At 41.3% G+C, this 20,784-nt stretch overlaps 1 protein-coding gene across 3 annotated transcripts in view; it reads right to left on the bottom strand.

Moving 5' to 3' along the window:
* Window positions 1-20,784, bottom strand: part of LOC127853319 (MORC family CW-type zinc finger protein 3-like) — a 382,815-nt gene that overhangs the window by 136,812 nt on the left and 225,219 nt on the right. For 2 of the 3 annotated variants that reach the window (XM_052387759.1, XM_052387758.1), the window contains 4 exons: window positions 19,938-20,035; window positions 19,165-19,254; window positions 16,241-16,369; window positions 14,973-15,053 (listed from right to left, as the gene is read on the bottom strand). In XM_052387759.1, the coding sequence (XP_052243719.1) occupies window positions 14,973-15,053; window positions 16,241-16,369; window positions 19,165-19,254; window positions 19,938-20,035 (398 nt within the window). Of the gene's footprint in view, window positions 1-13,897; window positions 13,997-14,447; window positions 14,482-14,972; window positions 15,054-16,240; window positions 16,370-19,164; window positions 19,255-19,937; window positions 20,036-20,784 lie in introns of all 3 variants that reach the window. The other variant, XM_052387760.1, reaches the window with a different exon arrangement.

The raw sequence follows: 20,784 nt of genomic DNA, 5'->3' as shown, positions 1-20,784 counted from the left end.
CTTCCACTTGTAGATGTTTAACTTTCACGTTTAAAATACGGCGATGTATGTGTCCGTACCTATTTTGGAATTTGGGACCGATTTCCTTTGCAAATAAGTTCATAATTATCCAAAAGATGTTTATTCTATTTCTTATTTTCTTTCCTTAGTATATCGATCGTTCAAAGCATGGCACTTCCGAATCATGTTATCTTAAGATTCTGAATAAGTCGAGGAAGAGTCAGAACGCTACGGATTTTCAATACTGGGCCCGCTGACTCCGCATTTTAAACATGCCCTTGAAGCGTTTGATTTACACAGATCGTTGTCACAGCTATTGTAAACAACATGGCGGACATTTTAGAAAAAGACGCGAATAACAATAACAATGACTACTTCTATCAAGTTTATTACAGTTTCTAGTCATACTATGATACCAGTGTTTTCTGATTATTGAGTTTAATAAAGTTTGTAAAACTTGTTATTCTGCTGTTTTCTTCACAGATACATATTCTGTAAAATATGGCGGTATGTACCGCGATACAGTGTTGCCGTACCACGATATACCGCGGTACGCTCACGGCGTATCGTGACAGCCCTAGTTATAAGCGAGATGTCTTCTTATGATTACTAACATCTTAACTTTGTGCAAGGAGACAGGTGTAAAACGAAACACGTTGATTTGTGATGGTGCTCATTTGTGGTTATTTAGTTAGTTTTTTAAAAATCCCTCCATATATGGGAAAGTCATGTGACAGACAGAAATATTCAGGCTGTTGCTTTTGACCTCTGGCCTAACAGTGACCTTGACTTTTGAGGTAGGAGACAGGTGTTAGCATATGATAACAAAAGAAGGTTGACAAGTATTACAGCCGCAATGTCTCAGGTACCTTGCTCTGTGAGTTGGTGATCTCTAGTGACTTGGCCATCCTCAGCATGGCCTGGGACTTCTCCTCTATGAGCCTCTTCTGTGCCTCCAGCTCTTGGATGGTTCTCTGTTTCAAGGTCAGCTCCTGCACACACTCCTGTAGCTTCTTTTCGGCTTGCTTGAAATCAGCCACCGTTGGCTTCCTGTCCTGTGCAGTCCTGGCTAGAGGAGACCTCCTACATAAAGAAATCTATACAGTTTAGTGAAGAATATAAAGAATTTTCCCAATTTACGGAATTTCAAAAACAAAACCTGTTCAAAGAATACTTTGCATTTAGTATTTGATGTCAGCGGGACTTCAGTGGTTTTCTCCATTAAGATAACTAGCAAGGCGAATGACTTCAAAAGATAACATCTAAAACTTCGTAACAAAATATCATATTGACCACTCAGAACTCTTGTTACAGTTGCGGCTTGATTGGTAGAATATTATAGATTAAAACTCATAGCCAATAACGACCAATCAATTATTAGTTTTAATAATAAAAAATAGACCGAGAACCAAGACAAACACATTAATCATTTGAATATATACAGACTTAAAATACTATTAATGTCATAAATAAATAGTTCTAAATGGTCAATTGTGTAGTAAGAGTTGTTTATTTCCATGTCATATTAAACCGTATTATACGATACACACATGAAAGTTAAAACTATATTCTTTATTTTTAGTCTCAGAATTGGTTAGTAAATATGGGCCAAGATTGTGAATCCAACATGGCAGTCAACATCTATAATTATACATTATTATTAATTGAATTTGTTAATGACATAAGCACCATTTCCATCCTGTATATATTCAAACTATGAAGTAAAGATTTCTTGTGTCTTAAGTGTTTTCTTTATTCTTAATTCTAAGAATAGGTTGGTGACTATGGGTCCAGATTTGCCAAGGTATTACATACTGCAAGCCAGATTTGTCAAGGTAGTACATACTGCAAGCCAGATTGTTCAAGGAAGTACATACTGTGAACCAGATTTGTCAAGGTAGTACATACTGCAAGTCAGATTTGTCAAGGTAGAACATACTGCAAGCCAGATTTGTCAAGGTAGTACATTCTGCGAGCCAGATTTGTCAAGGTAGTACATACTGCGAGCCAGATTTGTCAAGGTAGTACATACTGCGAGCCAGATTTGTCAAGGTAGTACATACTGCGAGCCAGATTTGTCAAGGTAGTGCATACTGCAAGCCAGATTTGTCAAGGTAGTACATACTGCAAGCCAGATTCGTCAAGGTAGTACATAGCCAGATTTGTCAAGGTAGTACATACTGCGAGCCAGATTTGTCAAGGTAGTACATACTGCGAGCCAGATTTGTCAAGGAAGTACATACTGCAAGCCACATTTGTCAAGGTAGTACACATACTGCAAGCCAGATTTGTCAAGGTAGTTCATACTGCAAGCAAGATTTGTCACAGTAGTACATACTGCAAGCAAGATTTGTCACTGGAGTACATACTGCCAGCCAGATTCGGCAAGGTAGTACAAACTGTGAGCCAGATTCGTCAAGGTAGTACATACTGCGAGCCAGATTCGTCATGGTAGTACATACTGCAAGCCAGATTTGTCAAGGTAGTACATACTGCGAGCCAGATTTGTCAAGGTAGTAAATACTGCGAGCCAGATTTGTCAAGGTAGTACATACTGCAAGCCACATTTGTCAAGGTAGTTCATACTGCAAGCCAGATTTGTCAAGGTAGTTCATCCTGCAAGCAAGATTTGTCACGGTAGTACATACTGCGAGCCAGATTCTTCAAGGCAGTACATTCTGCGAGCCAGATTCGTCAAGGTAGTACATACTGCGAGCCAGATTTGTCAAGGTAGTACATACTGCAAACCAGATTCGTCAAGGTAGTACATACTGCGAGCCAGATTCGTCAAGGTAGTACATACTTCGAGCCAGATTTGTCAAGGTCGTACGTACTGCAAGCCAGATTCGTCAAGGTAGTACATACTGCGAGCCAGATTTGTCAAGGTAGTACATACTGCGAGCCAGATTTGTCAAGGTAGTACATACTGCAAGCCAGATTTGTCAAGGTAGTACATACTGCAAGCCAGATTTGTCAAGGAGGTAGATACTGCGAGCCAGATTTGTCAAGGTAGTACATACTGAAAGCAAGACAGGGTTGGCACCAATCGACCGCCCCCGGTTTTAACCAGCAGTTTTTACCGGTTAAAACCGCCCCGGTCAATACTTCTGTAGTGGTCATTACTGGTCAATACTGGTCGATTGAACTTTACCCCCAATTTTAATTAATATTCCATGCCTAATTAAACTATACTGATAATATAAATTAAACAGACATGTTGCCAATAATGTCTTAAGCTATTAATTCCCACTATTTATACTTGTTCATGCAATACATTGGCCAATCTCTCGAAATTTTGCAAATTAGTCCAAGTTGGTGGATTGGATTTTCTAGTTGATTGAACTTTTTTTCAATTCTAATGAATTATGAATGCTCAGATAATTCTGTGCTTGATTCAACAAGAACCTGTCAATTATTGTGTATGAGTTGTTCCTCATGCCCCACTGTCCCCACAGTCTTCTCACCTATACAGGATGGGGCACCCAAAACTGATAATAGGGCCTTAAATGGCACCTTTTTGACACGACCCTTACTTGTCATGTTTTATTGCCTAGATTTCTTTAAATAATTTTTAAACAAAATAGTGAAAAATTCTTATATTTTCCATTGATATAAAAATAAAAAACATTATAAGAAATAATTATTTAAAGAAAACAATAATTGAAAAGAAGAGTCTAGAGTAGACCCACAATTGGAAAACATTTTTGTTGTCAAAATCAAGAACTTTGAATGCTTACTGGTAATCATTTGAATACCAATTGAACTTTTAAATATGAAAGGAAAAAAAAACGCTCATAATACAGAAAGGAGACAACTTAGAAGTTACTATTAAACAAGGGTTGTTTGTAAAACATGCATGCCCCCCATATGGGCTCTAAGTTGTAGTGACAGCCATTTTGTAAATATGTTTTTTGTCACTGTGACCTTGACCTTTGACCTAGTGACCTGAAAATCAATAGGGGTCATCTGCGAGTCATGATCAATGTACCTATGAAGTTTCATGATCCTAGCCATAAGCTTTCCTGAGTTATCATCAGGAAACCATTTTACTATTTCGGGTCACTGGGACCTTGACCTTTGACCAAGTGACCTGAAAATCAATAGGGGTCATCTGCCAGTCATGATCAATGTACCTATCAAGTTTCATGATCCTAGGCATAAGCGTTCTTAAGTTATCATCCGGAAACCATTTTACTATTTCGGCTCACTGTGACCTTGACCTTTGACCTAGTGACCTGAAAATCAATAGGGGTCATCTGCTAGTCATGATCAATCTACCTATCAAGTTTTTATGATCCTAGGCATAAGGGTTCTTGAATTATCATCCGGAAACCATTTTACTATTTCGGGTCACCGTGACCTTGACCTTTGACCTAGTGACCTGAAAATCAATAGGGGTCATCTGCTAGTCATGATCAATCTACCTATCAAGTTTCATGATCCTAGGCATAAGGGTTCTTGAATTATCATCCGGAAACCATTTTACTATTTCGGGTCACCGTGACCTTGACCTTTGACCTAGTGACCTGAAAATCAATAGGTGTCATCTGCTAGTCATGATCAATCTACCTATGAAGTTTCATGATCCTAGGCATAAGCGTTCTTGAATTATCATCCGGAAACCATTTTACTATTTCGGGTCACAGTGACCTTGACCTTTGACCTAGTGACCTCAAAATCAATAGGGGCCATCTGTGATTCATGATCAATGTACCTATGAAGTTTCATGATCCTAGGCCTAAGCGTTTTTGAGTTATCGTCTGACAACCACCTGGTGGACGGACCGACCGACCGACATGAGCAAAGCAATATACCCCCTCTTCTTCGAAGGGGGGCATAATTAATAGCAAGTAATCTCCTTTTGTGTGAGTGATCTGAAATAGCCTAAGGGCAGATTTGCTTCATTGTCAATATCAGAGACATAAACTGCATGGATTTTATTACCAATTAAGGCTTAGGGGCCAGATTTATGACCCTAGAAAACACCAGAGTTCTGTTTGTCCATCTGCTTATCAAATAGATATATATATATAGACAAGGGCTGTTTGTAAAACATGCATGCCCCCCTATATGGGCTATAAGTTGTAGTAGCAGCCATTGTGTGAATACGTTTTTTGTCACTGTGAACGGTGGTGGTGGTGGTGGTGGTGGAAGCAGAAGAAATAATAGTAGTAGAAGTAGTAGTAGTAGTAGTAGTAGTAGTAGTAGTAGTAGTAGTAGTTGTAGTAGTAGAAGTAGTAGTAGTAGTAGTAGTAGTAGTAGTAGTAGTAGTAGTAGTAGAAGTAGTAGTAGTAGTAGTAGTAGTAGTAGAGTAGTAGTAGTAGTAGTAGTAGTAGTAGTAGTAGTAGTAGTAGTAGTAGTAGTAGTAGTAGTAGTAGTAGTAGAAGTAGTAGTAGTAGTAGTAGCAGCAGCAGCAGCAGCAGCAGCAGTAGTAGAAGTAGTATGCATTACAAAAACAAATTTTTCTAGTAAAATTCATTTTAATTAATAATTACTTACCTGATATCATATGCTATTTACTCCGCGTACTTCATCCGGAATTTTCTGTCCGAGGAATCCCACACTTTTCATAAACCCGTCAGGTAGGTCAGAACGGTCACATAGTGCCGTGTAGCCGTACAACCAAAACGGGACATTACCCAGAATCCACTCTTATTCCAATAAAAAATATGAAATATTAGACGAAGAACGGGGTGGGAGGTGGGACTTACCGATATCAGGTAAGTAATTACTAATTAAAATGAATTTTACTAGAAAAATATGTTTTAATAGCTTAATTACGTTACCTGATATCATATGCTGACTTTGCAGCTGAGGCGGGAAGGTTCGCGAAAATCTCCCCATCACAGCGGAACCCATATCTCGGGTTCTCAGCTAATCTTCGTTATTACGGTATTAACTTAATTCACAGATAAGCGTAATATACCTATGCCGTAGAAGATACTACCCTTTGTGCAACCACAAGGGGGCCCAACAAATACAAGTTGTCCTGTTGGCACTCCAGAGAACGAAGATAAAAAGATGAAAAAGTGGTCTGATTCCTCCAGAAAGCAGCTTGAAGCACGTCAGAGAGTGGGGTATGATTAATATATGCCCACTAAGCCGACATTGCTCGTAATTCATGCGGTCTAATCTTAAAAAGGGATGAATCCCTTGAAGAAAGAGAAGAGTAAGCCCTTTTTATAGTCGAGGCTACCCAACGGGAAATAGAAGCCGCAGACACATCGCCCCCCCCCCGCCTTTTAAGGGAATGAAGAGTCTCTTGCGAGAACCTCGAATAGACTTAACTCTACTAAGATAGAACTTCAAAGACCTGACAGGGCAGAGGAGTCTATCTTCATCTTCATTACCACAAGTTCTAGAAAGACTTGAGACCTTGAAGGGTTTAGAAGCCATTGAGGGGAGTTGATTTTTAGCAAGGAATCCTGGCTGACACAACAAGGTGACAGAGCCATCGGAGGAATCAAAACGAAGATGGCTTTCTTCGATAGAAAGAGCATGAATTTCACTTCTACGTTTGGATGAAGCCATGGTAAGATGGAAAACGGTCTTCCAGGTTAGGAACTGTAAAGAAGCCTGATTAAGGGGTTCATAGGGAGCTTTAATAAGCGATCCAAGAACACAAGCCAAATCCCATTTGGGGGTAAGAGAACGAGACACAGGACGTTTAAGTTCCATGGCTCGGATCAGTTCCGAAATGGCTGGGTCAGCACAGACTTGTGATGACTTACGCAAAGCCAAGGTATGCGAAAGCACAGATCTGTATCCTTTGATGGAGCTAAGAGAAAGTTTCTTATCATCAAAGAGATAGATTAGAAAATCCGCTATGCGTCTAGCAGAGGGATTGAGGGGATCAATTTTCCCTCGAACACACCAATTAGAGAAGAGTTTCCAGCGAGCATCATAGACTGCTCTGGTGGACTTTCTCCTTGCAGAGGCAACGAGCGTTGAAGCCCTGACAGAAAAGCGTTTCTTCTGCAGGGATTGCCTGATAACGGCCAGACGTGTAAGTGGAACATGTCTGGATCCAAGTGAAGTCTGCCTCTCTGAGATAGGAGATCTGACCTGTGCGGGAGTTCCCTGGGAAATTCGCACAGGAGACCGAGAAGGTCGTTGAACCAGGATCTCCTGGGCCACCAAGGGGCTATCAGGAGGATCCGGCAAGAGCTCACACTGATTTTCCCTAAGATTTGGGGAATTAGAATGGGTGGGGGATAAGCGTAAGCGTCCAGTTGATCCCAATCGAACGAAAGCTCGTCTACCGCCCACGCTGCTGGTTCGTACACTGGACTCACATACAGAGGAAGTCTGTGGTTGTCTCTGGTCGCAAACAGGTCGACCAGTGGATAACCGAATGTGAGGAATATCTGATTGGCCACTTCCTGATGAAGTGTCCACTCCGATGGAAGTAACTGGTGTTTGCGAGACAAACCGTCCGCCAGGGCGTTGAGACGACCTGGTATGTGTTTGGACAAGAGAGAGACGTTTAGGCTCTTGCAAAGAACAAGTAATTTCATTGTTTCCAGATACAGGGAGTGAGAGTGTGTACCGCCCTGTTTCTGGATGTAAGCCACGACTGATGTGTTGTCTGTCGATACCATCACACAGGAGTCCCGAAGATGTGATTGGAATTGAGAAACAGCTAGAAAGACTGCCCGCATTTCGAGATTATTTATGTGCAGGAGAGACTCCTGAGGAGACCACAATCCTGATAATGTCAGGCTGCGGGGTTCCAGGTGAGCGCCCCAACCTTCCATGCTCGCATCCGTTATGAGATGTAAAGACGGTTGCGGGGGAAGAAGCGGTACTCCTGCCAACAGGGTCTCCTCGTCTAGCCACCATAGAAGGTGGGGGACTAAGGACGGAAGGATGGGAATCTGTGTTAGCAGATTGTCTGGAGACCATTTCCATCGAGCTGAGAGATAGTGCTGAAGAGGACGTAGGAAGAGACGTCCCAACTGCACGAAGTCTGCTACAGAGCTCAGGATACCGTTGAGTGAGAGGAAATCCTGAGCTGTGATATGAGATTGGGACAGCACCTATCTAACCTTCAAAAGGAGGTCTGATATACGTTGCGGTGAGACCCTGACCCGATTGATGTGGGTCAGAAAATTCATTCCCACGAATATGAAATCCTGAGAGGACATGAGGTCTGACTTGGCTACATTGAGAAGGAGTCCTAAAGAGAGGAGCTCCTTCCAAGAGAACTCTTGGTGTAGCAGAAGCAGTTGACGATCGAGCTGGTGTAAGAGCCAATCGTCGAAATACTGAAGCAGTTTAACCCGTGTAATCGGAGGTGTTCGCTCACTGCGGCCATGAGTTTGGTGAAAACTCGTGGAGCTGTGGTCAATCCAAAGGGCATCGCCCGAAACTGGTAGACCTGGCCTTGAAAGGAGAAGCGCAGGTACTTCCGGTAGATGGTATGGATAGGAACATGGAAGTATGCATCTTCCAGGTCCAAGGAAACCCCCCAGTGCATGGGTTTGATGGAGCGCCGAATGAAGGCAGGAGTCTCCATCTTGAAAGAAGGTTTGACTAGAAACGTGTTGAACACTTTTAAGTCTATGACTGGTCTCCAGGAGCCGCTTTTCTTTTGAACAAGGAAAAGGCGACTGTAAAATCCTGGAGAACAAGGGTCGTGAACCCTTTCTACCGCCTGTTTTTCCAGGAGTCCGAGAATGGAGTCTGGAAGTTGTGGATGCGGAGATACCAGATCTATTGGGACCCGAGAGAGTTGGGGCCTTTTTTCGAATTGAAAAGTGAGGCCTTGTGTGACAAGAGAATGAACCCACGCGTCCGAAGTTATTTGGAGCCATCGATTTGCGAAGTGCATAAGTCTGGCTCCGACTGGTACCTCCGGCATCAGAGGTTGTGGCGGTAGAAAGGGGTATGACCTAGGGCTGACCTTTTGGAGGTCCACCCTTGCCGGAAGAAGGATTAAATGACTTCTTGTCCGCATTGGGTTTGCCCTTACTCCAATTTTGGTTTACAGAAGGCTTCCGATAGGAAAATGTTCTGTTCTGAAAAGGAGGCCTATTTGTGGGCTGACGTGGAGCAGACGGACACTTAGTAGGGAAACTGTCCCTTTTAGCGTTCTTGGACGGTGGGGCTCCTGGGTGCTTAGAAGCAGGGCGCTTTAAAACCACAGGGCGCTGGCCAGAGTTGCTCCTAGCTAAGGAGGCATGTATCTGATCTTCACGATCAGCAGTAAGTGCCGACTGTATCCTCCCTCCGAAAAGAGAATCTGCTGTTAGTGGAGCAGTTCGAAGGGAGTTTACGCCTGTTTCCAAAAGGAAATTATTGGGCAAAGAAGAGAGGATGAGGTCTCTCCGAAGCCTTAACATCTCAGACATAGACGACGCAGCATTGTGAGATAAACACTGCGTAGTACGTGAAAGATGTATCAACAAGGCCCGGAGCTCCTCTGGGATTGAATCAGAGAGCTCCCAAACCAAGTCTAAGGCTGTGGCTGCCATGAGATCTAGCTGGTTAGCCAGACCTATGGAACGGCGTTCTCTCAGCTCTAGGGCTGTCACGATACGCCGTGAGCGTACCGCGGTATATCGTGGTACGGCAACACTGTATCGCGGTACGTACCGCGATATTTTACAGAATATGTATCTGTGAAGAAAACAGCAGAATAACAAGTTTTACAAACTTTATTAAACTCAATAATCAGAAAACACTGATATCATAGTATGACTAGAAACTGTAAAAGAAACTGTAATAAACTTGATAGAAGTAGTCATTGTTATTGTTCGCGTCTTTTTCTAAAATGTCCGCCACGTTGTTTACAATAGCTGTGACTACGATCTGTGTAAATCGAACGCTTCAAGGGCATGTTCAAAATGCGGAGTCAGCGTATTGAAAATCCGTAGCGTTCTGACTCTTCCTCGACTTATTCAGAATCTTAAGACAACATGATTCGGAAGTGCCATGCTTTGAACGATCGATATACTAAAGAAAGAAAATAAGAAATAGAATAAACATCTTTTGGATAATTATGAACTTATTTGCAATGGAAATCTGTCCCTAATTCCAAAAATGGTACGGACCCATACATTGCCGTATTTTAAACATGAAAGTTAAACATCTACAAGTGGAAGCGCTTGCTTGACCTGGATATTAACGGATTATTTATTTAGCCCTTTTGAACCGCTTCTACATTTTTCCAAACGATATCTATATCAAAATAATTATGTAATGTATTTATATCTGTGCTAATATAATAATATTAAAAAAACCGGTGCGGCAACGCCGTACCGCGGTGCGATTTTTTTCACAACATGCACCGCGATATACCGGTATACCGGTGAATCGTGACAGCCCTACTCAGCTCCCAATTTTCCAACAGGGAAAGAGGGACTGCTGTATGGGTAGATGATGAAGGCATTGTAAGTTACAGCTTACTAATGTCAGCATCAGGAACCGGAAGTTTGGAAAGGTCCAAACCGGTAGCAGGGTCGGGTACCGGGGCCTTATAACTTTTCCCGCCGTTCATCTGTTTAGGCTCCGTTAGCTCCTTAGGGGCTTTCCATGGAGATGGCGAAGGCTTATTGGCTGGTTCAAGTGACTGGAAAACAGCCATTGTGGAAGAGCCAATAGGAAGGCGTAGATCCACTCGGGAAGTAGCCTTACTTATCCTGCCGGGCTCTCGCCTGCGTGCTACCTGTTCTGTAACGGTAACCGCAGATCCTGTGAGAGACAAGGAAGGGCGGGGGCAGAAGTCCTCATCTAAGGTATTGAACATTAGTTCGTATACCTGATTGATGGAGGCCAAATAATAAAGTTCGGCCTCATTAGACTCCGAACCGGCCTCAATCGAACCGTCTGCGGGAGAATTGGATTGATTGAAACCGGTGGATATAGAAGTAGGAATAATAGATTCATTCGCTTCTATCATGAGAGAATCGTTTTCCGGCACCATCAAAGATATAGCTGGTGAGTTAGGTCTCTCAGAGATCAAGTCAGCAGACTCACTTTGAATACCAGAGGTCGCTGGTAAAGGATCAGTCGAAAAAGGGACAAAGATTCCCGGCGACTGTTGGATCCAAAAAGTATTGGGATTTGATGGTGTAGCGGCAGCCCGGGGTATACTTCTATGCAATGTGGAAGAGACCCGTGGGGCTGAAAACGCAGCCGAAGTGGTTAGATTAACCCCTGTACCTTGAGCCTGATATGTATGCAAACTAGTGTTTGAATACAAATTATGCTCAGTGGTTATAGGAACGGCTGAAGTGTGTGTTGAGGCCAAAATAGAGGCCGACACACGTGGAAGGGTGTCAATAGATTCCTCAGAGAAGGATAGACTAGGGGACCTAGGAGTCCGAGAGCGCCTAATAGAGGAAGGTCTATGTCCCTTATCCCTGCGATGCCGAGACACTGTTCGGCGGCGCTGGGAATGATGTTTCCTGATCGAACGTCTCCCCGAGCGCTGGCGTGATCGCTCTTTACGAGGCAATCTACGCCGAGAAACACTCGGTGAGCCTGAACGACGTCCCCTCCGATAATGATGAGGGCTATTTGAAGTAGACGATGAGTCATGCGACGACGAGCCCGAGGTGGAGGAGTAGCCGGAAACATCAGACACTACACGTTTACGTCTGTGACTCACAGTAGAAACGCAGCTGCGTCTACCTTTGTGGAGTACTGACAAGGTAGTGTCAACATCTACGGTGACCGGAACGGTCTGTGGCACAGACCGGTACCCGGTGACCGGATCGGTCATTACATGACCGGTGACCGGACCGGTCAATGACCGGTGACCGGACCGGTCATAGCATGACTGGTGACCGGACCGGTCAATGACCGGACCGGTCATAGCATGACCGGACCGGTCAGTGACCGGTGACTGGTTGACTGGTGACCGGTCATAGCATGACCGGTGACCGGACCGGTCAAAGTTGACCGGTGACCGGTGAAGTCTCCGGACCGGTCAACTGGTCATTCCCGATGAACGGACCGGGCAAATTTTGTCCGGTGTTGTCACGGGGTAAGGACCGATGCCTGTCAGCTACTGGTGGCATATGGTCAAGATCGTGTGGTGAAAAGTCCCGACACACGGAACTTTCCCTACTTTGATCTGAACTATTCTTGTTGCGTCCACGACTCTTGAAGGGTCGACGCTTGATGGCCCAGGTATCTGCAGACCAATGCTCACAGAAAGGGCAGCAGTTATCCTGGGTACATCCTGCACACGACAGGCAGCTACCATGGTTGTCCCATGCTGCCCTTATGTGTCCACATGAGCCACGTGTTTGAGGCATACTTTGCCTTGAACAAACAAACAAATACACAAAACAATACAGAAATACACGGATATATATACGGAGAATGTTTTAACGCAATACAAAAACTTCTCTATTCTGTTAAACAGAAGAATCCAGCGAAACAGAAGCAACAATTAAGTCAATAACAAAAATGTCGGCCTTTGTATATCGCATCCGGAATAAGAGTGAATTCTGGGTTATGTCCCGTTTTGGTTGTACAGCTACACGGCACTATGTGACCGTTCTGACCTACCTGACGGGTTTATGAAAAGTGTGGGATTCCTCGGACAGAAAATTCCGGATGAATTACGATCCTTTCGGAGTAAATAGCATATGATATCAGGTAACGTAATTAAGCTATTAAAATGCAATTAGCCTTACATTTGGTAAAATTTAAATATATTACAAGGGAGGCAAATGCTGTAACAATAAATTAAAACTTATTGCATTTGTTTCCCCTGTATATAAGAAAGATATAATAGTGTATTACCTCCCCTGTCCTGCTTATAGTTATATTAATCAACAAAATTAAACATTAACACAATATTTAATATACAAAATATACAAAAAATCTCAAATTCTGATAATATTTTTACTGATCCACTGTATTTTACTAAAAGGATGATGTTTCATTGGACTGATAATTATAGATTTAGGATTACAGACCAGTTGCTTCAGTAATATTGTTCAGAGTGTGCCCTGTTGGCCGCGTATGCATTCTTGAGTTATCATTCAAAAACCATTTTACTATCTCGATTCACCGTGACCTTGACCTTTGACCTAGTGACCTCAAAATCAATAGGGGTCATCTGCGAGTCATGATCAATGTACCTATGAAGTTTCATGATCCTAGGCCCAAGCGATCTTGAGTTATCGTATGACAACCACCTGGTTGGCCATTTCCATAAATAATAAAGATTTAATTTTTTACAACTTTAAAGTTTTTTTTACAAAAAATGACTCAAACAAAGTTTATCAATAACAGAATAATTATTGATTTAATATAAAATAGCTCCTTTGTGAGGTTTACATGCTACAATTTTCAATCGACCAGTACTGACCAGTAATGACCGGTTTTAACCGGGTATTGACCGCCGGCCCGGTCAATACTCAATTTACTGGTCAATATGCCAATCCTGAAGCAAGATTTGTCAAGGTAGTACATACTGCAAGCCAGATTTGTCACATAGTACATGCGAGCCTGATTTGTCACGGTAGTACATACTGCGAGCCAGATTTGTCAAGGTAGTACATACTGCGAGCCAGATTTGTCAAGGAAGTACATACTGCAAGCCAGATTTGTCAAGGTAGTACATACTGCGAGCCAGATTTGTCAAGGTAGTACATACTGCGAGCCAGATTTGTCAATGTAGTACATACTGCGAGCCAGATTTGTCAAGGTAGTACATACTGCGAGCCAGATTTGTCAAGGTAGTACATACTGCGAGCCAGATTTGTCAAGGTAGTACATACTGCGAGCCAGATTTGTCAACGTAGAACATACTGCGAGCCAGATTTGTCAAGGAAGTACATACTGCGAGCCAGATTTGTCAAGGTAGTACATACTGGGAGCCACATTTGTCAAGGTAGTCCATACTGCGAGCCAGATTTGTCAAGGTAGTACATACTGCGAGTTCCTCCTTTTGCTGGGAGAGCTCGAGGGCCTGCCTCTGTAACATCTGTTCCTTCCTGGCCAGTAATGCCTCCTTCTCCTTCATGCGACGGAGCTACAAACACACATGGGACACATGAATCGACAATTTGAGTTGAGTTGTTGGAAAACTGTGCTTAATGCATGTGCTTAAAGTGTCGTCCCAGATAAGCCTCAGCAGTCCACACAGGCTACTCAGGAACAACTCTTTCCGCATACACTGGATTTTAATTTAGAAGAGATTTACTTTAAACAAAAAAATACATAACAGCAAAAATCTGCACAGGCTAAGGGAAAACACTTAACGCAAATGCATCAACCAAAGTTTTCCCGGAATGGGAGTCATTTGATTGTTTGGAGTGTCAACAGGTGCATGGGAATAAAAAGGGTTATCATTGATTAACCACAATGAAACTTTTATGTATAAGGTCATGACATTTTATGCATGGTTAGAATCAATGACCTGAATAATATTTATTTTAGTGAATAAGAACATACACATATTCTACTGTTGTGTATCTTTTTACCTCTTCAAATTTTGTTTTCCTTTGCTTTTCTGCCCTGAAAGTAGAAGTAACACATAAGACTGACAATTAAGAACGGAAGTTAAAACAGTATAATACGACAACATGTAATTAAGCAAAATTTGACACCAAAAGCCCAGAAATATTGGTTGTCAATGAGTTTAAGACAGTGCTTATAGATATCAGGCTTATAGAATATCAGTGGGGAAAACTGACTTTACAATGTGTGAGATGCAAATACTCCCTTTACAATGTGTTTTAACAAGTTTAAGGGACAACAGTTTCAGTAAATTATCAAGAGAAAATGGCAAACATTTTTATTTGAACCTTGCTCTGGGAAATCAGGGTTTAATGCATGTGCCTAAATTGTTGTCCCAGATTAGCCTAAGCATTCTGCAAAGGCTAATCAGGAATGACACTTTCTGCCAAAAAAACTTATCCTGCACAGTCTGAACAGGCTTATCTGGAAGGACACATTACGCACATGCATTAAGCCCCGTTTTCCAGAGCGCGGCTTATTTGTCTTACAGTGCTTTCTTGTAGGTCTTGGTGTAGGTAGGTATGAGAGCCTCATCGTCATCCTCAGGCTCCTCAGGAATGTCACAGCGGCTGAAAAAGTGAAACTTGTTAAATGCTGTGTGCTTAAAGTGTCATCCCAGTTTAGCCTCTGCAGTCCGCACAGGTAAATCAGGGACAACACTTTCTGCCCAAACTGGTTTCTCGTTTACATGTTGAAGAGACTGTCTTCAAAGAAAACCACGGAAAAAGATTAGTCCATTAAAACTGACTTCCATAAAAGCAGAAAGTGTTGTCCTAGATTAGCCATATATTAATCTGGGACGACACTTTACAGACATGCATTAAGACCCATTTTGACCATGACATGACTCATTCCAGAGCCTCCTCGTCATCATCCTCAGGCTCATGCAAAAATGGGTCTAATGGCATATGCTGCCAGCGTAGCTCAAGCCCAGTCTGTGCATCGCCGCAATCGATTAGGGGCTACCATGCCTGCTAACAAGACCAAGAAACCTTGCATGACTTTATAGTGTACAGGATTGCTCTTGATCAGAGTGCCCAAATGTCAAGTCAGGAGCTATGCTGGCAACATATGTCATAAGACCCATTTTTGCACAAAAAAGATCAAATGATACAGCATGATAATGTGCAGTAACAGATCGTGAATTATTTCAAATTGTCCTTGAGTCTCCAACTCTTGCAGACCAATGATATTCTTTATTTGTCCATGATGTTTTCCATAAATTTTACCTATGAAGTGTTATAACATGCCTGACATACATTTTTATACATCTTTTAATATTTAATAGAGAAACGTGGTGATGTACATTACAAACCCTCTAGGACTCATATTATAAAATGTAATGCCATTTGGAAAACAAGGCTTAATGCATGAGCCTAAAGTGTGGCCCCAGCGCAGTCCACATAAGCTAACAAGGTTTCAACATTTGCTGCCTAGGCTGGAATACACAGGCTAATTTGAGACACCACTTTATGGGCCGTGCTCTGTGAAAAAGGGGTTTAATGCATTTTCATAAAGTGTCGTCCCAGATTAGCCTTTAGCCTAGCCTAAACTAGATTTCTGCTAAGCAGAAACTTTCTTTAAACAGAAAATTTCATAAAAGTGCAAAGTATCGTCCCAGATTAGCCTGTGCAGACTGCACAGGCTAATCTGGAATAACACTTTATGCACATGCATTAAATCCTCTTTTCACAGAGCAAGGCCCTTATTCACAAGCATTAAGCCCTGTTTTCCCACAGCCAGACTCAGATCTTACTTGAAGTGTGCGTCAGGATTGAGGTAGCAGAACCATCGCTCTGGCAACTCCGCAGTGTACCCGGTGGGAAGCCTGCGCCAGCTGAGACAGTTGTCACACTGGGCCCACGTCCAGTCGGGCAGTTGGGACCTGCAAACATAGCTCAAACTGCAATTTCAGAGTTTTTTCTGCTATGTAAAAAAGGCCGTAAGACGGACCCGATCCCAAAGCAAACGGACCCGATCCAAAACCGAAATTTAAAAAAATCCCAATTTAAAAAAAAAAAAAAAAAAAATATAAAAAAATGAGGTGTAAAACTTTTAAGGTCTCTTGGTGGTTTGAGTTTTTAGGTTCTGACATGTGGATTTTTCAATATGCAAAACCACTGGGAGTCAGTTTCAAGACTTGATCCACACTTGTTTGAAAAGCTGACATTGATTTTGCCATGTTTTAGAGAATATGCAATACACTGCATTGGTCAACCAGATTACATTTTAAGCAAACTGGACTAAACGCCCGTTTAGCTTTTAGTTGCTGGCTACTATGTAAATATAACTGGCTTCTCAAACTGCCATGGAGAACACTGCAATTGCGTGTATAATCTCAAGTTTCCATCACCATGTTATTGAGGAGTAGTCCCAGAGGAGAATTCTGACGACTGTTTGGGATAACTGAGATGTGCAAAACGAGGTGACATACCTCTTAAAACAGATGTACAAATAAACACGTCTTAAGAAACTTTACAATAAGATATCTAAACAAGAGCTGTGTTTGTCAGAAACACAATGCCCCCTTCTGCGTTGCTTTGAAGCCATATATTTAACCTTTGACCTTGAAGGATGACCTTGACCTTTCACCACTCAAAATGTGCAGCTCCATGAGATACATATGCATGCCAAGTATCAAGTTGCTATCTTCAATATTGCAAAAGTTATGACCAATGTTAAAGTTTTTGCACGGACAGACTGACGGACATTCAAACAAGAATATCAGTGAAACTGATGGATGCTCCCCGATGATGCACTTTGTCAATGTATATGTTAATAAACACCTAAAAAATCTATTATTAGCCTAGGTGACCTTGACCCAGTGACCTCAAACCTCATCAAAAGGTAGAGGTCCATGCAAGGTACCTACATGCCAAATATGAAAGCGATTGGTAAAGTATTGAAGGCGCTATTAGAAACAGTAGCAAAAGTGTGACGGAAGGAAGTCTATTATTAGCCTCGGTGACCTTGACCCCAGTGACCTCAAACCTCATCAAAAGGTAGAGGTCCATGCAAGGTACCTACATGCCAAATATGAAAGCGATTGGTAAAGTATTGAAGGCGCTATGAGAAACAGTAGCAAAAGTGTGATGGAAGGAAGTCTATTATTAGCCTCGGTGACCTTGACCCCAGTGACCTCAAACCTCATCAAAAGGTAGAGGTCCATGCAAGGTACCTACATGCAAAGTATGAAAGCGATTGGTAAAGTATTGAAGGCGCTATGAGAAACGGTAGCAAAAGTGTGACGGAAGGAAGTCTATTATTATCATCGGTGACCTTGACCTTGACCCTAGTGACCTCAAACCTCATCAAAAGGTAGAGGTCCATGCAAGGTACCTACATGCCAAATATGAAAGCGATTGGTTAAGTATTGAAGGCGCTATGAGAAACGGTAGCAAAAGTGTGACGGAAGTAAGTTAGTAAGGAAGGACAAACTGGCAACTATATGCTCCGCCAATTTTTTTTTCGGGGAGCATAAAAACTATAGCCACCCTTCCAGGGCAAAAAAAACCCAATGTGTTCTTTACTTCCCATACAAAGCCTAGTCTAAGGATGCAAATTAAATGCTTTTCATTGCTAGCAATCTTTCATTTTTGCTTTTTCCTTTCATAATATGGTCAGCATTTGTACAGTATGCAATTATCAACACTTTACCACCAAATTTATGATCCATGATTTTTTCATTTTCCTTACACATGAAGAAACTGATATTGATTTCTTAATTCTGAAAATATTTCTAACCATTTTTCCCATATAAATTAGTTTTTCGCTGATTTGTCAATCACAGAAATTTGGTAAGTCGTTCGTTCTTTCAAATGTGACACAATTTGCAAACATATCAGAAGAGAAATAATCAACACATTTTCAAATGACATGGCTTCTTACAAAAATGCTGCTTATGCAATATTTGGATAATGCTGTTAAGGTTATATGCCGAGTGGTTTCAGAGCAGAATTTTTTGGGCCACATGAAATATCCTGCAAAATCGCCACCCACATTTTATTTTGGAATTATAATGAATCTAAACAAGAGCACCGCATAACGGTAGCCACGCTCAGCTGCGGGTGCAGTTTTGAATGAATGAAAGCTTGTCAGATTTTTTTTTTTAGAGGTCACAGTGACCTTGACCTTTGACCTAGTGACCCAAAAATGGGTGTGGCTTGCAAAACTCATCAAGGTGCAGCTACATATAAAGTTTCAAAGTTGTAGGTTGAAGCACTTTGATTTTAGAGCCAATGTTCAAAACCTTAACAAAATGTTAAGATTTTAGCATGATGCGGATGGCGGACGACGAGCTGGCTATGACAATACCTCGGGTTTTTTCCGAAAACAGCCGAGCTCAAAATGAACCCTGTGAAAATGGGATTTGCGGAAATTCATAGATTTGCTGAAAAGTTAACCCTTTACCCCTTATAAACACACGTTGATGCGTATGTAGTCCCTTAGAAAATCTAATTAAATTTTAAATCTTCATACTAGAATCAAGTGTTAAATGCTTCATTTCCCACCTTAAGATACTGATGAGCAGCTAACAGCATAAAACCTTAACAAACTGCGAGTTACTCGCAGGCTGTTCTGGTTTTATGCTGTTTGCATTTAGCCATTTTGACTTTGCTCTTGATGGGGAAAGGGTGAACCATTTTCAGCATTATATTGCACAAGTGCTCCAGAACTTACTGTGAGGTTTGGGAAGTGCTTGGATTCTGTGCATTGGTTTTCTCAAAGAAGTAGTCGTTAAGTTTGTTGCCCGCATTCTGCATAAACGCCCTGAAATATGTCATGTAGCAGAACAACTCATGAAAGTTCTCAAAAGCTGTAACCGTATACGATGCTGATTATGTTATTGTTACTACTATGTTTATCTCTGTAACTTTTCATAAACGTATACGATGCTCCTTATGTTTATATTATTACTATGTTTATCTCTGTGACATAATTGTATGTGAAATATCTAGTGTTTAGACGATGTACACTGTGCAAGTCTGAATAAATATTTGTCTTGTCTTGTCTTGTCTTGTAAAAAAAACCTAAATCATAATTTTATAACTGGAAAAACGGTAGGATTAAAACAAAACAAAAAATATTTTTGTTTAAGAAAATAATGACTCAATGAAATACAAAAATTCTTGTGTTACATATTTCTAAGCGTTGACATGACACCTAGTTGCAAGTATGTGTATGATGTACATAGCGCACAAAAACAACTCAATAATGTTATCAAATACATGACTCATGAATAACACAGACCATCAATCATTGACTTTTTATAATTCTACTTCTTATAAACCGAAAACATTTGCAGTAAATAATCTTTATAATTCTAATTCTTACAACAGAAATCTTTTGCAGTGAATAATCTTTATCATTCTATTTTTTACAACACAAAATATTTCCAATTCATAATCTTTCTATTTCTTACAAGCCAATAAATTTGCAAAGAACAATCTTACAGGTATCGGTCAGTGCGGTTGAACTCTTGCTTGTTGTGTACGGGTTCAAGGAAGTTGACCTCCACCACTCCCAGCACACCTACACCGTGTTCATTAGCCTGTCAAGAATCATTTGTGTCTAGTTCTGGGTAAACTGGGCTTAATGCATGTATGTAAATTGTCTACCCAGAATAGCCTGTGCAATCTGCACCTGCTAATCAAGGATGACACTTTATACACATGCAAGAAACCTGTTTTCCCAGATTGTGGCTCATGTGAACTGAACATAATTCAGTATTAAAAAGACCTGCATAAAAACATATATAAGGATCACACAAATAATTATTAAACAAGAGGGCAACGATTGTACTGAAGTGCTCACCTGAGCTCACGGTCCACAAACATTCTCAGATTTGAACTTGGCCTATAATAAAATGTCGATTTACATGCTGACCAAGTTTCTTGTAGATTGAGTCATACTTTTGGCATCTAAAGTGATAACCAGGTTGTTCTAAAATTTGACAAAGGGACCTTATGTTTTTGGACAGTTGCGAGCTATATTGAAGCTCTGCCATGATATTGTTCAGATACATCTTCCTTTCAAGTTTCATCAAGATTTAATCATAATGTGGTAATAAAAGTTGTAAAAAGGTCAAACAAAGATTTAACCTGCTGACCTAGTTTTTTCACGCATGTGGTCCAGATTAAAACATTGACCTAGTTATTATAAAGGTAAAAATACATGACAGCGATGATAAGCTAAATGTCGATGCCACACAACATATGGTTCATAACCACAGACACCAGACAAAAGGTAACCACAATAGCTTACCATGAGCACTTTCTTTTCAGGGGAGCTAAAAATATT

This window comes from Dreissena polymorpha, chromosome 12 (genome assembly GCF_020536995.1).
Source record: "Dreissena polymorpha isolate Duluth1 chromosome 12, UMN_Dpol_1.0, whole genome shotgun sequence".
Taxonomy (NCBI): domain Eukaryota; kingdom Metazoa; phylum Mollusca; class Bivalvia; order Myida; family Dreissenidae; genus Dreissena; species Dreissena polymorpha.
The sequence above is the reverse complement of the archived record's forward strand: the minus strand, read 5'-3'. Positions and strand labels throughout refer to the sequence as shown.